Source organism: Lagopus muta, chromosome 13 (assembly GCF_023343835.1).
Source record: "Lagopus muta isolate bLagMut1 chromosome 13, bLagMut1 primary, whole genome shotgun sequence".
Lineage (NCBI taxonomy): Eukaryota > Metazoa > Chordata > Aves > Galliformes > Phasianidae > Lagopus > Lagopus muta.
Genome location: NC_064445.1, coordinates 437,522 through 454,261, shown reverse-complemented (window position 1 = coordinate 454,261; position 16,740 = coordinate 437,522). Strand labels below are relative to the sequence as shown.

Sequence of the window (16,740 nt, the reverse complement as noted above, 5' to 3'; positions counted from 1 at the left end):
CCAATCACCCGGTTGCTGAGACATTATTTCAGATCATGAGGTTTTAAATTAAGGAAAAGAACACTTCTTGAAACTGAAACACAGACATAACGAAGTTAATGTTTGGGCAGTAGAAACATGCAGCTGTTTCCAGAAGCTCCTAATGGTCCATCAGCCTCACTCCCACATAACCACACACCAGGAGCCAACAGACACCATCCGTACGTACCTCCAAGAGTCATCCCTGCCTCATAGCACTTCCGCAGGCGGCAGGATGGGCAGTTTTTCCTCCTGAACTTGTCAATGGTGCAGTCATTCCGGCTGGCACACAGGTACTTCTGCTTACCTAGAAACACCAGAAGAAATGGCAGATGGGTGACGGGCACCAAGCAGACCAGACTCAAAAAGAGAAACGTGCTCTCGTTGTCTCAGTATCACTCAGCATCCACTGGGCTCACGTGGCAGTCAACAGCAACGCTGGTTCTGCACCTCAGTGCTGAGATGCTTCACTCAGAACCGCCTCTCCTTTCTCACAGCTCTGCAGCCCAGAGTCTGGCAGCAGCACACGGTGCTCAGAGATGGCCTCCTAGGCTGCAGGGAAAGCTCCCAGGCAGCACAGTGAGCACAGCCATTCCCACAGGGCATGCTGCCTATACGCAGAGCGCTGCCACCAGTGAGCTTCGAGCAGCTGGCACTGCCTTCTGGCCAGAGGAAGAAATAGAGAAAGGAAAGAAGGTGAGAGTGTCAGTGTCAACTTCTCAAGTCACCCCAGAAAACTTCGGGTGGAAGTAGGAGAAAAAAAACAACACATTTCTTCAGCTGCTGCTACGGAAGGGGTGCGCTGCCAGATACATGCCTTGGTATAGAGATGCCACCACACATCTTCATGTGCACTTTTCAGAGGTTGTCTTTTAGAGGAGAAAAAATCACTCTTGCGCTGCACAGCACAGTAGAAGTATGTAATGCTATTATGTGATGGAAAGTACAGCAATAATAGCAGAGAAGCAAAGTCTTCGGCTGTGGTAAATGAAGACAAACCCAAACACAGCAGTCATGGACACAGAAACGAAGGTAAAAAGCTGCTTACATTTAGAAGACCTCAGGTAGGCAGGGATCTCCAGCAAGATACCCTCACCTCCACTGCCAGCCCTTAAATGAGGGCTGGGAAGGGGTGGATCCCTCGCTCCATCCCTCCTGGTCACTCAGCAGCATTGCACACACCTGAGCTCCCCTGGATTGGCCCTGCCTTCCCACCAGGTGCTCCATCATTACATCAGGCCATGACTTAGCATTGCTACTACCAATTAATTAATAAATAACAGTTAAATCCTAACAAAGCATAACTAAGGTAAAGTTAGTTTGGTTTGCACATCTTTCATCTCTTGCTTGGCTCTTTTCTTTAGTGACAGCAGCATTCCCTCCAACGAGCCTTCAGAATGCTGCAGGTGACCACGGAGCTGCTCATGCACCGCTGCACATCTCTGCAGTGTGCAGAATTGAGTCCCTGGAAGGCAGCTCCCTCTCTGCTCACAATTCCCTTCGCCGTGCTGTTTGGGGATGAGTTACTTCTGATGCTGCCCACTCCTGCTAATTGGGCTTGCTGCCTGCAGCTTACAGACTGGTACTGGGGAGCTCATAGCATAAGGAGCTGCTGTCCCAAAGCTCTGCTGCTGTGGGTCTCGCCATGTTGGCACCAATAACTGTATCCTATGGACTGCGTTTGCAGCCATCAGGAGAAAACTGGAGCTGTGTTTGCTGAGATCCTGCACAGCAGCACCTTCCAGGGTGCAAAGAGAATCAGAAGAAGCTACTTTGTGCATGTATCTTAGCTTCACCTTCTCACTTGCTTAGACAGCAGCTACCAGAAATCCAGATTTCAGCTCATTTTCTTCACTGCTACATTTGCTACATGTACCAAGAAGGAACTTCCCTTCCTGACTCTTAATTTGTTTTGGTATCAAGTCTGAACACGTTCACTGGATCAAGATTTGTCTGATATTCTTCATGCCATTCCAAACTCAGCTCGGCTCATAATACAAGCCATATGCCTTACAGATTCTGTAGGAGCAGATTAAATGGAAATCAGGCTATATTGAGTTTCAGTGCTATTTATTATCCTGCAAGTGTTTTTTTGTTTTGGTTTGTTGTTTTTTTTTATACTTAAAATACTATTTCATTTCATCAAATATTCATTGAAAGGACGAGGATGAATAATGTAACCATTCTGACGCTGCACTGATTTTGGTTCACTTATTTAATGACTCCCCACCTCCCACGCACACCTCCACAACGTCTTAACATATGAGAAAGAGAAGAAGTGGCCAATTTCCAGCTACACAGTACTCATAAATCTTATTGGCATCATTTGTTGCTTCACCATTGTTCTCCAGGTTCCAAGAAATCATTAAATCATTTGTTTTCTGCAATCTTGGCAATGCTGGAGCCCACGGAAATTTCCACCCCTCCTACACTGCCCACAACTCTGAAATTGCACATCTGTATCTTCTGGCTGGCACCATCAGTCTCCACCTGCAAAACCGTACCTGTAACCAGTAATGATCACAGCATCACATGTAAGTAATGGCAAGGCGCAGTGTCACAACAACCTCCTCTCACAGGGCTGTGCCCAAGGGCTGGAACAGCAGGGTACACGTGAACTTCTAAGAACTGTTCCCATTAACAACTGATGATGCCATCCTCAGTGCCTTAGCTGTTAAGGTTGCAGAAATAATGGAGAGAGAGTGCATTACCAACAGCATGTGATACCTTGCTAAACCCTCTCAATACTGTTCTCATCAGTTCCTCCTCTTATTCCCCCCCCTTTTGCTCATTATCAGTGCTAAGGGCACTCAGAAAGGCCTCGGAAGCAGCTTGCACAGAATCCCACGGAACACAAGCACCATCCTGCCTTTCAGCAGTTCATCGAGGACGGTGAGTAATACACAACTTCAGCTGAAACTGGGTTACTTGAAGTTATTTTTATGCTATAGGAACCGGGTGCTGAGGCCATCCTCTCTCCACTTGACCTCTTTATGTGCTTGCATCAAACAAGAATGGATGCTCTACTTTTGCAGGCATTGGCATGGAGAACCTGAAGCTGATTTTGCTCTCCTTTCCCTCCAGGATTCCTGTCTCACAGCAGCACTCAACACTGGTAGGCTCTATTGGCCATCAGAACTCCCACAGCTGTCCAACAGCCAGGGCTGGGACCTCCGGGCAGAGCATGGATGCCTCACAGCTCAGCCAAGGGCACGAGGCAGTGCCAGGAGCACCGCATGACCATCCTGCCTGGCTCCTTCCCCTGCCCTGTCTCACCTCCCTAGACTAAACTACAGCATTGTTGCCATGATAACAGCTCAAAATCTTCAAGAGGTCAAGCTCCCCTTGATGAGTTGCGCTTGGGAAGCACAGCAGCAGCTTGCGCCCCACAAGGACACCCCAGGGCCAGGCCCCACGTTGTCCCAGACCACAGGCAGAGCAGCAGGCCACCAGCCCAAGGCCACTTGCTGGCATGGTGGGGACATGGGGACACACTGGGTGCCGACAGGCAGTGAGCCTCAGCACCCAGAGCACAAAGCACAGCAGTGTGCACACTGTGAGATCTCTACCAGTTTTGCTTCTCTGCCAGTGGGCTCAGGGAATGCAAGACTGAAGTCCAGTCAATATGTTGCCCAATGGTCACAGTGCAGTGTTTTTGGTGAAACGATGAGAGCCGACTGCCTGGTTCACAGAATCAGCTCTTTGGGACACATACCAATTTTCTGTTATTTGTACACACTGAGTCTGGCACTGTTTACTTTAAGCTGTTAGCCATTAACAAAAGGGAAACAAATGGTAATGGAAAGACTGCTCACGCATCTGCTTCTGCTTTGTGTGAGAATCAGCTGCTTGCTTGCCTTGTCCTAACGCCTGGGGACTTAAAGGAGTCCTTTTCCCTAACTGCAAAACCTGGGAGCCTGGATAACTCCTATCCCAACCATGGGTAGGGTGGACATGGTTTGTAACATGAACCCATGACCCAGCAGAGTCCACATCGTGTCACTGTCCCCCTTAAGGCAGCGTCCCAAGCCCCTGCCCCTCTTCCCACCATGGGGAGCCCAGGGCTGCTGCTGCAGCACCCATGGCAGCTCCTTTTCCAGCCAGGACTGAGCAGTGTTTGCCACAGACATGAGCTGCTGTAATTAATTAATAATAAGCCACTATTAAAAGACTACCTTTGCAAAGTAGTTTTCTTAATATTCACTCATATTTACCACAATAATGAAGAAAACAAAAACATCCACCGTGATGCAGCACAGACCTCCAGCTCCCTTCTCTCAGGGCTGTGATTCCAGCAGCCTGAGGGGACCTGGAAGGTATGCAGGCTCTACATGGGGCTGCCTGCTGGCAGAGCTGGAGGGAAGCCCTTCAGGGAGCCAAAACCAGTGGTCTACAAGTGAGAACATTCATCAGTCAGATAGGCAAGCACGGAAGCTGCAGGCACTGGCAAACTATCAGCATGTGGAGGTAACAGCTGAACTTAGGAGGCAGTCCAGTGAGAAGAGGGCTGCAAGATGAGGCTAAACGACAAGCCTTAAAATCAAACAGCTCTAGGACTATGCACAGTTAAGAAGGTATAATTGAAGATGCTTAAATCCAGCAAGAGATATTGGATTGTTGCTAAATGATGTGTAGTTGTTTGACTCCTTGGCAACAAGATAAATCCGTGATGCTCTAACTCATGCTGACCTGAAGTTAGCCTCTCTCAAGCTCCACACAGTGCCATGCCTGACTGCTCCTAGACTAGAGCAGAGCTATCAGTTTGCTTCAGACTTCACACAAGCTGCTGGCTAGCAGACTCATGCAGAGCAGTCACCCAGTGGCACTGGTGCCAGACACCCATGGGAAGCCCTGCACTGGGCTGCTAGGATGGCAAGGGGAGAGCAGCAGAAGTGTCAGCAGTGCCTGTGATTTCACCTTCCACCTTCTTCTTTTTCCATTGACTTTTAAGGGTAAGAACACTCAAAGGGTCACGAGAAACCAAACACTGAGGCAGTAACATCATGGTGTTGTAGACTATTGCGGACCCAAATCCTTTGCATAACATCACATTGGCAATGAGAAGAGATAATTGTAAAATACAGTGATGAAAGCTGTTCATTTCAACTCACAGCTACCTCAAAAACTGGCAAGAAACTGTTGTTAGCTCTGATACATTTCTCTGGTGAAAGGCCAGTCCTTGCCAGGTCAACACATGCACAGCGCACAAAAGGCAATGACCACAGACTGCAGAGCAGCCTGGCTCTGAGTCCTCTGGGAAATTTGCCAAATCTGATTTGGGGTTTGTTTGTTAATGTAGCTCACTGTCCCATCAAGAACGCAGCCTGTGGAGTCACAGCCCTTGTACAATCAACAAATATACAGTTAGCAGAGTGGCGTGGTTAGGCTGGTATTTTACAGGTTGTATAACTAGAAAGATTATCATGCTGGAAAGAGATAATCAAAATGAATGAAATTAAATGAAATGCGCATCCGTGTCGTAGGCTTGCAGAAAAAAAAAAAACTCCAAAGGGAGGGATCTCCAGAAAGAGATCCTTTCCCAGTGGCAGTCCTTAAATGGGGTCCAGGAGAGGTGCAGCCAGGCTCCAACCCTTCTGGTCACACAGGTGAATTGCTTTCACCTGTGCTCTCATGGCTGACTCAGTGCTTGCCTCAATCAGTGGTTCAGGCCGTGACTCAACAGTTCCCATTACAGTCCTGCAGTATCACACAGAGGCAGATATTTCACTGGCCAAGATGGCCATGAGCCCTCCTGCAGTCCTGGGGGCATGAGGAAGGTTCTCATTTCTCAGGGATGCGAGCAGAGTGTGGAAAAGTAACTCCTTTCCTGGATGGGATGGGATGGTACAGCAGGAACTCCCGAGGGAAATACCTGAAGAAAAACTCAGTTCTGTTCTTTCTAATAGTGATTGATTTCAAAGTGTGTTGTGTTTGGAGCACTTGTCTGTACCAGGACCAAAGCCTCTGGCTCACAGAGCCACCTGAATCGTGCAGAGCGATGCCCCTCCTATTTGTGTTAGGATAAATGAAATCTGCACAGGGGTGGATGTGCCTCTTGTTCACCAAATCTTCAGTTCTGTAGGCGAAAGAGGAAGGAGGAGGAGCCCGCCATGGGCTGAGGCTGTGCCTGGCAGCAGTGTGCAACAGAACTTGGTGGGGCTCTGAGCCCCAGCCAAAGAGTGGCGACAGACAGGGAGAGGTGAAGGCCATTTCTGACTACAGAACATGAGGCTGTCAGGACTGCAAGTGTGGAAAGTCCACATCAGAGCTGGAGAATCTGCAGCAGCGGTTTTAGAGCTTGCCTATATTTAACCTGGACGGCTTGAGAGAGGCTGTGAATCAAAGCAGCTGACAGAAGGAGACCAGGAAAATACTCCCTTCCCTTCCCCTCCCCTCCCCTCCCCTCCCCTCCCCTCCCCTTCCCTCAATCTCCCAGAATCTTTCTCAAAGAGTTGGTTGGATTCAGTGTATTTCAAGAGGAAAAACAATGTTATAACTTCTTTTAAAACTTCTCTAATCCCTAAGCCAGTGCATGCCCATAAAGTCTTATTAAACACCCTTGAACTATTGCAAAATAAGTCCAGTACTGTTTTAGGCCAAGACCGTGATGAAGCTAAAACCTACGTATCCAGCTATTCCCTGTTCTCTCTAAGGTGATCTCTTCGTGCTGCTCTTCAGTTTGTAGCACGCTGCTTTTCTGACCTTTCCTAACTAATGACACTAGAATCAGGAAGGAAACAAAAGCACTGGAGAAGCTTTCCAATTTGCCATTGTAAAACGTCCCCAAAAGCGCCCAAAGGTTTTCAGAAATTCATTTTATGGACTGCAAGACATAGGAACACACTGAGTATCAGCTTTCAACGGTACTCAGATTTAACTAAGCAACATCTGGCTGGAAAGTAACCAGCAACATTCAGTATTTATAAACAAGTCTGATTTACTGTCCATTCCCCAAAATAAAGATGCTATCCATGTATCTCGGAGTAAAATAAACTCCCTCTCTCCTCAGATCTAATTACTCAGTAAGCAAAATGCATTTATGTTGCATGTTTTGCTGAAGACCACTGGGCACAAAATAGAGTGGTACTGCACCTTCCCTGTGACTGGGTTAAGCCCATATAAACCACCTCCCATTACTCCTGCATAACACCTCCCTGCCCCACTTCTGAAGTTGGAAACAGCCACAGAAGCAGGGAAGACACACAGATAGGAACAAAGCTGCAAGAAGTTGCGTGGGAAGTTGCAGCCCCAGGACTGAGCCCTGCTATCCACAGGAGCTGGGTGCCACAGCCTCCCTGTTTGTCAAGCTGTGGCTCCCTGCTCTTGCCCAGCTCCCTCATCTTCTGCTGCCATTTATCCAGGCTGTCGCTGTGCTTCCCTCTGCTACTTGAAGCCCAAGCCCAGAAGAGTGGTGCTGCCCCACAGCTGCCACCCCTCTGTTTCCCTAGCACTGTGCCATGTTTGCAAATAAGGCACTCAGCACTTGCCATCCTTAAAAATAAAGTATCCCCAGTAAAGGGGGTTTATTCCATGTAGAGATCTGCCACGTATAAAAACAACACAGAAGTCTGTTCTGAAGGAAATGATGGAAGTTGCATTGAAATCAGTGGACATCCACTCCCTGATACACAGTGGGACCTCTGCCTGATAGAGGGACCAGAGGGAAACATTTCGGCACTTGGCTCCTAGGCCAGGGATCTTGCTCATGGAACACCAGCTAGCGGCTCTGTGCCTGCCACAGGCCGAAGCCTGCCCTTGGAACAAAAGCAGTTGGCATCTGAACCTGTAAAAGGATTTCTTTTCCATTTTTATGTGCTGCAAAGAGCAGCCAGGTGCTGCTGCTGTGAGTGCCCCCAGCAGGAGGCAGCCCCGACTCCTCCCTGCAGCTTACTGTGTGCAGGGGCAGGACCCCCAGGACCTCCTCCGGCACAACCACTGCTGGACCCCAGAGCAACAACACACCTTAACCCTCCGCAACACCTCAAGTCTTAGAAAGCAGGAAGGGGTGCAAACGCTCTTAAAATTCATGATCCAAGACAGACAAGAAAGGGAACGACGACACAGAGCATGGTTTAAGAACAGCGCAAACAGGGCAGGCTGCAGCCTGCTTTCCCCCTGCATCCTGCTGCGTGCAGTGCTGTGCTGAGCAGGACAGAACTCTGTGCAGGAGGAGCAGAGCTGCAGCACATCTCCGACAGGGAATGTTTCTTCAGCAGTGTATCTGACAGACAGCCAAGTCTCCACTTACTATAAATCAACAATTACTTGCTGACTTAAACAAGCATCTGTTATTTACTCTGGATGCACAGCCAATCCATTTGGCCTTGCACAAATTTGGTGTAGAGACACATTTGTAAATGATTTACGTGGGAAAAACGCCAACCATTATCCATTAATTCTATTGGACAGCCGTATTTTGGCAATAGGATGCGAGTGTCCTCTGCAGTTCCAAGGAGCCACTCCCAGCATGGGTGATGGAGGAAAGGAAACAGGGCTCCATGCGAAGTGCAAAATGGTTTGGTTATTTCCTGAGAGCAATCTGTAAAATAGATTTACAGTCATGTAGCAACAAGGTCTGTTTATACTCAAAGGTTCTCCCTTACATTTAAGTAACTCCTAGGTTTAGGAGACCTCAGAAATCCACCACACTCCATCCCCACCACTCTCCTCTCTGCCCCCTTGGCTCGGAACATTCACAGATTAAGTAAGGCTGCTGATTTTTTTTCAGCAGAATGAAAACCAAACGATGCAGCAAACACTTCAGCACACATCGTTAATGACCTCCCTGCGGGTGGCAGAGCTGCGAGTCAGGCTGCTTTACTGGAGAAACCCAGCACTGGGAGGTGGAGTGGCCGCCCCTCCCTCCGTGTTACCTTCAGCCGCCCGCTTGAAGAACACCTTGCAGCTCCCGCAGGTCAGGGCTCCGTAGTGGCACCCGGACGCCTCATCGCCGCAGATCAGACACGTCTTCTGAGGTGGAAAGTAATAGTCAATGGGCAGGATGTGCTCCCGGCCAGCCTCCAGCCTGCGGAGAGAAGAGAGCAAGGACGAGGGAAGGGTCAGCCAAGGAGGTCAGGATGAGATACGGTGTGCACAGCGGATGGCACTTGGAAGAACGTTCGTGGCAAAACCCCACATCTTGGTGCCATGATAAGCCAAGGGCTGCTCAGGAAGAAGGTATGAGATCACAAAGTGCAGCCTAGCTCCTAACGCACAGAGCAGCGTGCGGGTTGTGACTCCTGCCTCCGTCCCAGGTACACGTGTGACAGCAAATGGCAAAGTGCAGCTACTGTGACAGCACAGCCTGGGAAGGGGAGATGGCCAACACTGGCTGCTGCACTAGTGGTGTGATTTTGGCTTCTGTAAAAAGGTTTATCCGTGCTCATTAAGCTACTTTGCACGCTCATTAAGCTAGCTGATCCAATATTGTGTCATTGTTGTCACACCGCTACAGATGAATTTATCCTTTTGATTCCTAATCAAAACAGATTAGTTTTTACGAAGCCATCAAACTCAAAACCTTTTCTTTTGTCCTTGCTTAGTTCCTACTCATTCCCTCTCTGAATCCCCAGCAATAGCTGGCTTGAACTCATTTCCAGGATGCCTCCCTCATCCATCTGACTACTAAGCTAGTCAGAATCCTCTGCTGAAAATATTAAGCAGTGCTCTGAACACATTCCAGCAGACTCCTGTTTATACCCATCCCAGGACTAAAGGCACTGTATCTCTTCTCCTCCCTGCCGCAACAGTGCACTGGGAATATCATCTGCTCCTTGCCCTGCAATGGCCCCAGAGCCAGAGAGATGTCCAGCTGGCAAGCAGACGCTGGAAACAACCCCCAGATCCCAAAATATAACACACAGTGTTGACCATGCAATAGCTGTGATTATATACTGGAAATGGGTGAGCGCAGATTGCTAAGCTTCCTATTTTCCTCTCACCTACTGAAATGTCCTCCTTGGGGTTTTCAGTCTGGGTGGTTGGAAACAAGGATGGGGACAGAAAGCAGCCCTTAGCAGGTGCACAGCACAGACCCAGGGAAGCTCAGCGTCTTCTGTGCCTGCTGCCACTTCCCCCATCTCCCACATTCAACAAAACCTTTTCCAAGTTCTGGTGGGAAAGCACAAGGAGTCTCTGCAGCCCTTGCACAACCCAGGCAGATCCCAACAGAACTCCAGGCCTGCCACATCTCCTTACTCACCTGTGTGCCCAAAGCCTTTCCCTGGTGGCTTCTGGCACACGGCGCCCTGTGCCGCGCTGCTGCCCCACCAGATCTGATGGGAAGCTGCTGCACAAAAGGCACAGGGATGGGAGAGGTGATTTACAGAACTGCAAGCTGGTGCATGTCGGGGCAGCATGACAAGTAGTAGCATTTTAATTTATTTACTAAAATTGACTTTGTAAAAACACTGAGCTGGGCAACTGGCTTCTAATTACCAATAGGTCCCTGCCATTGTCTGGTTGAAAATACGTGTGCTTGTAGTTTCTGGAGTTTGAATGCTTGCGGACAGGAGTGAATATCTCAGTGCCAGAGCTTACTGTGTAAAGATCTTTGCACTTGGAAAGGTCCTGATTGGCCTATAGGGTGAAGCATCAGCACATATCCCAGGGCAAAGGACCGTAGTGCTGGCAGGCAGCCCCTGTCCCAGGCTAACCTGTGTGCTGTCCCCAAGGCCCGCAGGCAGCTCTGCCCTTCTGCACGTGGCTCAGGCCAGAGGACATCTGACATGCAGAAGAAGTGGCTGGCCAGATCAAGGTTTAATTAAGGAAAGATATGTGTGTTATTTGTCTGTCCCAAACACCAAATTTTCCACTTGAGTTTGCAACTCCTCAGGCATTTCTAGCTGCCTGCACTCACTCGGTCCTGAGGCAGCGCTGGAAGGCACAGTGCAGCTTCCCTGGGGCAGCCTCACAGGTCACAGCAATCCCAAAAACACGGAGACTGTGCAACCTGTGCTCACACACAGCTCCCTGACAGCACTAACACTGCTTCCACTGGGAGAGCTCAAGGACCAACATCTCTGGAGAAGAACTGCAGCAAGGCCAGCAGTACGTACTGCTCACCAGAGCAGCTGCCTGGCCGTAATCTTTTGTTTAGAGATTTTAACTCTGGCAACAGGAGCAGCTTCTTTGGTTCAGAATATCCATTCTCTTCTGTCTGACTTCCAAAGAGATACAAATCGGACTGAGGTGAGAGGCTGCAAGTGAGAAAAAGCACATCCTCATGAGCAGATGAAGAGATTTGATTCGCTTAAGCCACGCCGCAGATTGGAAAATACTTGGCCATGCAGACAGGTCTCAAGGGGCTGGTGCTATTGTTCCATGGATGACTAATCGGGATGTTTAATTACAAGCAAAGGCCAGCTTTGCTTACAGCACACCGGAGCAGTGTGCCTTTCACAGACATGATGGCTGTGCCTACTGAAATGTGTCTGTCTGTAATAAACTCCTAAGGAGTGAAGTATGAAATGTTTGAAACGGCACAATTGTTTGGTGAGATCAGAACTCGGGCTCTTCTCTGTCCTCTGATCTTGTTGTCATTTCTGTCCTTCAAAACCGATGCTATTTTATATTCCACACTGGAGAGCTACACAAATCCTACCTAGATGGTGTTAATAAGTGGAACAGCCATTTTATCCCTCGTTCTTAAGGCATGAAACAAACATTTTGAGTCATTTGTCATCTTTTCAGCAATAGTAATCAGCATCAGTGACTCATCTGGAGATGCTGCTAAAGTATCCCTTCCAAACAAACAACTTCCAGGGCTTTGAATGACTGATCAAATGGAGGAGATCAAAGAATATCCTACATTGGAAGGGACCCACAGGGATCACAGAGTCCAACCCCCAGCCTCACACAGCACCACCCAGACCCTCCGTCAGAGCTGTGTCGCAGCACTCCCTGAGCTCAGGGCTGTGCCTGCTGTCTGGGAGCTGTGCCATAACCACCTCCCTCTGGGGCAGAGCCTTTCCTCACCCCTCCGGACCTTCAGGGCTCCACCCAGGCCCCTCTCTCCTTACAGCTGGCTACAACTCTCCTGCCTGGTTTAGGCATGTAGATGCAACAAATGCCTCCCATCTCATCCTCCCTTCCTCCCCCACCTCACTTTCCCCTGACCCCCAGCACTCTCCCAGCCCAGCACAGCCAGGCTGCATCACCACCACTTCTTCCCAGGGCCTGGCAGCACCACAGCCCAACCAGCATCACCGTGGGGCTCAGTTGCTGCCATAAGGAAAAGCTGCTAAGAAATGAACAACAGGGTGATACAAAAGCTGTGCTAAAAATGTCTTATTCATCCTGCATTTGCTCAGATTCCAGCAATGCTAGACCTCTCCTTCAGTGTCAGTTACCCTTTTTGTCCTCTACACGCAATTAGAAATGTGAAAAGGACTAATTTCTCTCCCTCTGTAAGACCTTTTCTGTTATTTGCGCTGTGTATCTCAGGCAGGAAATAAGCAAAAGGGACTCTCACAGGAACAGCTGTTGTGATGACAGAAGGAGGGACCAAAAAGACCTTGGAATATTTTTGAGGCTTAATTATTTAAAGCTGCAAAGTAGGTTAGCAATCAGGACTTGAATGGCACGAGACGACACAACACAGTTTTAAATAGTTCCTCCTGAGAAAAGTCCTGCAAGTTCCACGGTGGCTCCATACACCTGTGTTTGGTGCCCCTATGTGTGCCCACGGGCAGACGGGGCTCTCCGACAGCCCCACGCTGTGCAGGGCTGCGTGGAGACGGGGACGGGACATGCATTGAAAGCTAACCCTGCCGTAACTCTGCTGCCCTCAGGGGTCTGCACTCGGGAAGGCTCTGACCTCCAGTGCCCATCATGTCTGAAGATGGATGTTCCAACAGCTGCTCCTCGGAGGGCACAACAGAGCTGAGATGTGAGCTGGAGCGGCACAGCCTGCAGGGTTCTCCTATGCCTGAGTTACATTCACTGCCCACTGAACTGAAAGCATCTGCCAGGAATGCCCGGGGTTATAAAAAGATGCCAATTTGCCTTTTCTTTTTCATCTTAAGAGAGAAAAAAAAATGCAAGAAAATAATGTAACATAAAAAATGGGAGCAGGAACTGCAATGATGGTACCTTTAATGATCTATTTTCCAGCTGGTTTCTAGGAGACCTTTTAAGAGGGTTCTCAGAACACACTGGTGGTGACACAGTGATGAGCCAGCAGTGGAGGACTTACAGGCAGAGTGCCCACACCTGCTCTCAGCAGCAGGCAGCCTCATGTGGGACAGAGCGGCTGCAGGCACTGTGAGGGTGCGATGCTGCACCCCCAGGCTCTGCTGCTCCCCCTATGCTGCAGAGCTCTAGAAAATAAGTACTGAGCATTGCAGAGGGCTTAAAACACACTAAGGCAGTTTGTACAATATATGGCAAGAGTCAGACTGCCAGAAACCCAAAGAAGGGAGATAGCAGAGTGCACACAGACACAACTTGTGGAGCAGTGACGTCGGGATGAGATTCCAGCCCCATCCACAATGCAAGGCCAAGGTCAGAGCTGCTCACACTGCACCCAGCCTCTTCCACAGTGGAATCCAAACAGCCTCACTATCTCTCTTATTGCTACAGGGAGGGTTTTGCTGCCATTTCAGAAAGGCTCTCGGAAGGGAAGAGAGCAGAGTCTACTGAGTTCATAACACATGGAAGTATTTCTATAGAGTAGTTCTATAACTCTGAAAGTAAACATTTGCTTGTCAATTGCTTGCTTTCACCAAACAGCCTCTATTTCACAATGCTCCCAGAAGACCAAAGGCAGTCATGGATAGGAGAGAAGCCAACCAACCACTCCTCATAACCTCCAAAGTCTCCATTTCAGCCATAAAGGTGCATCTGACCCAGCAGGATCTGAGGCACAGCTGCCCATCCCTCCCCATGCCCAGGTCTCCTGACTATCAGTACCAAGGAGTACGCTTGCTCTGGCATCAGCACGACTTCTGCAATTCATTCCTACCTTCTGTAATTAGATCAGTTAGTTAAGCAATCCACCATGCTAACACAACACTACACACACTGGTTGTACTCCCTGTTTTTCTTCACTTTAACATAACAGAACAAACACAATTTCCACCCACTTCAATCTTATATCTGACCGCATTTCTCATGCTAAAATTACTCCCACAGCTGCAGCAGAACTACCCACCAGTCTGAAACGAAGAGTTACAGCACCGTGCTGTGTGTGCCTGTGCTTTGATGCCTGGAAAAATCTCACTGCTGCACCACCTCGCCCCTTGAGCAGCACAGTGTTACTGCCTGCACCGACTCGGATACAGCCGCGCTGTGCCGAACACCCCACGACGTGCTGGCTCTGCTCCCTGGGAAGGTGCTGGCAGCTTTGCATCCTGCAGCACTACGTGGAAAGGTCCATCAGGAAAAAGTGCCTGTGGGGACATTGAACCCCAAACCGAGGACACGCACAGAGACCTGGATGACGCAGGACCCTCCCCAGCCATTTCAACTGATGTCATACCTGAGCCTTGGTGATGGTATTTGCATTCACTTCTGCCTTTATAATGGTATCTTCTGTCTGTGACATTCTCAAGAAAGGTATTAAAAATAGCGACTTCCTGTCAGTGGAACTGCACAGCTCTTCCTGGACAAGAGCCATGACTCACATCGAGCACCAGCACTGCACAGAGCACAAGGGTACATTTCAGGCACGAGCCTTACGTTGCTGTTCACGTTCCCTCCTTGCTGCTGCTCTGGTCAGAGCAGTGCAGGGCCTCAAAGCGTCGCCACACTGCGCCGCCTCAGATAGCAAAGCTGCCTGGAAACTTTAAAGCGTCCCGTCTGTTAAAATGCTTTAAAAACATGCAGCCTTGTACACTGAAATTATTTCCCTTTTTCTAACTAGCCTTGACTGTGTTTCTAAACTGCCTGTGCTTTGTTTTCTTGTATAATTGCCGGAGGCGGAGAGCTGAGATAGCATCTCTGAGGCAGCAGAGGCGCAGCGTGAAAACAGGGATGTGGCCAGGTGAACACATGTGGGAATTTGACGTCCATGGCAGTTAAATAAGTGCTAGAGGGTGACTGCGGGTGTGTGGTGTCCCTGGCGGGGGGAGAGGGACGAGCACACCCCCAGGACAGGATCCCTTGGCTGAGCGCTCCTACGGCATGGCACTGCTGCTACAGGTGGCAGCACGGTGCGGACCAGGGGAAGGCACACTGCAAAGCCCAGCTGCACAACTCGCAAATCTCATAAATTACTCATTTTAAAATGCTTTTTCAACAACCCAACCAAACCATCCTTTGCCTACTGATGGAGATGGGCAGAGTTCACTCCATCACACAGACGGCTGGGAAATCTGATCTTACCGTGACAGTTAGCTCCGACCCTCCAGCCGTGACTCAAAATGAAGCAGAAAATGGGATGAGAGGTTACTAAAGGCTCCATAAAGCCTGAGCAGAGCCCCTCTGTGGTCCCTGCTTTGCATGGGTGCCTCTGCAGGCAGCAGATGGCTATTTGGGCATAGCACTGAAATTGCTGCTGCTCCAAAGCCTAAGCTCTATCCTGTGAGCTTGAGGAGCAGCTTCAACAGGTCAGCTCCGAGAAAGAGAAGATGAAACACATGATTTCACCAAATGGAGGAAGCACCTGAGCACCTCCTGAAAGAGACAGGCATAAAGCCATTGCAAAGTTAAAGGAGGCTCACCTGGTTACTGAGCACCAACAAGACAAAAAGTGAAAAAGGAGCAGTGTGATGAGGCCCCAGCCCTGAGTAGCCCAGAGGTCAGAGCTGTTCACTGTCACCCTGGTGACTGCAGTCACCTGGAATCCACAAGGACAGGACCTCGGTGTCCTTGGTTGCACAGAATCCTTCTTATTTCCCAAGGAAACAGCCCACCTGTACAGTGTTTTTGAGTGAGTTTAACACACACCACAATCTTCATCCATCTCATCTGCTGGCAAAATGTGACTGAAGGGAAAATCATGAAGTACAACTCACGCTCAGAGGCACCACCCTCTGGTCACAGGGCCTGAGCCCCCCAGGAACCACCTGCACTGTTACTTCTCTTTGCAAGCTGCTGCAGGCACAACACCTGGCTTTACTCTGGGGGTGCTCAGCCTTCCCCCTCCAGCACAGAGATGCTCATTAAGCACTGCAGCAGCAGTGAGGGGACGGGGCAGCTGGCCTCAGGCACACCTGACAGGCACAGCATGGGGTGCAGCAAAGGTCAGGACCTACACTGCCCTTCCACATGCCCTCCGTGTGCAGGTTCCTGTTTGTTTCTGTCCTACACGGATCTTAATGCCAGCGCCATCTATGATTCTGACAAGCAATCTGCTCACAGCACTCCACAGAGCAACACTTGTGAGCCACGTCTGCTCACACAGCCACAACCAAACAGCGCCCATCTCCAGCATGAGCACAAAACAGCACAAAAAGCAGCACTGTCAGCAGCAGAACGCTCTCTCTGTGGGTGTGAGAGCACATTTGCTCCCACCAAACCCGCTGCTCACAGCCAGACCTGCCCACTTGATTCCCAGGGAGGATCGAGGAATCTTCTCCGACACATTAATACGGGCACACGAAAACTGCAGGCTGCTGTGGGGGTAAACCGTGAACGTGTGGGGTGCGGTCAGCAGCATGTGAGTATCTTCAGCATTACGATAAGGAGAGCAGCACAGTGCTCAGCAGTGGGGAGATGGGCAGAGCGGGGAGCAGTGCCTGCAGGGCAGGGATGGCACAGCACGGGCAGTGCTGGGGGCTG

General features: G+C 49.7%; 1 protein-coding gene across 3 annotated transcripts in view; it reads right to left on the bottom strand.

Annotated features, from left to right (window-relative positions):
• AR (androgen receptor) overlaps nt 1–16,740 on the bottom strand; it is a 46,111-nt gene that overhangs the window by 16,094 nt on the left and 13,277 nt on the right. For 2 of the 3 annotated variants that reach the window (XM_048959166.1, XM_048959167.1), the window contains exons 2-3: nt 8,892–9,043; nt 209–325 (exon numbers count right to left, since the gene is read on the bottom strand). In XM_048959166.1, coding sequence (XP_048815123.1) covers nt 209–325; nt 8,892–9,043 — 269 coding nt within the window. Of the gene's footprint in view, nt 1–208; nt 326–8,891; nt 9,044–14,497; nt 14,539–16,740 lie in introns of those variants that run through there. The other variant, XM_048959168.1, reaches the window with a different exon arrangement.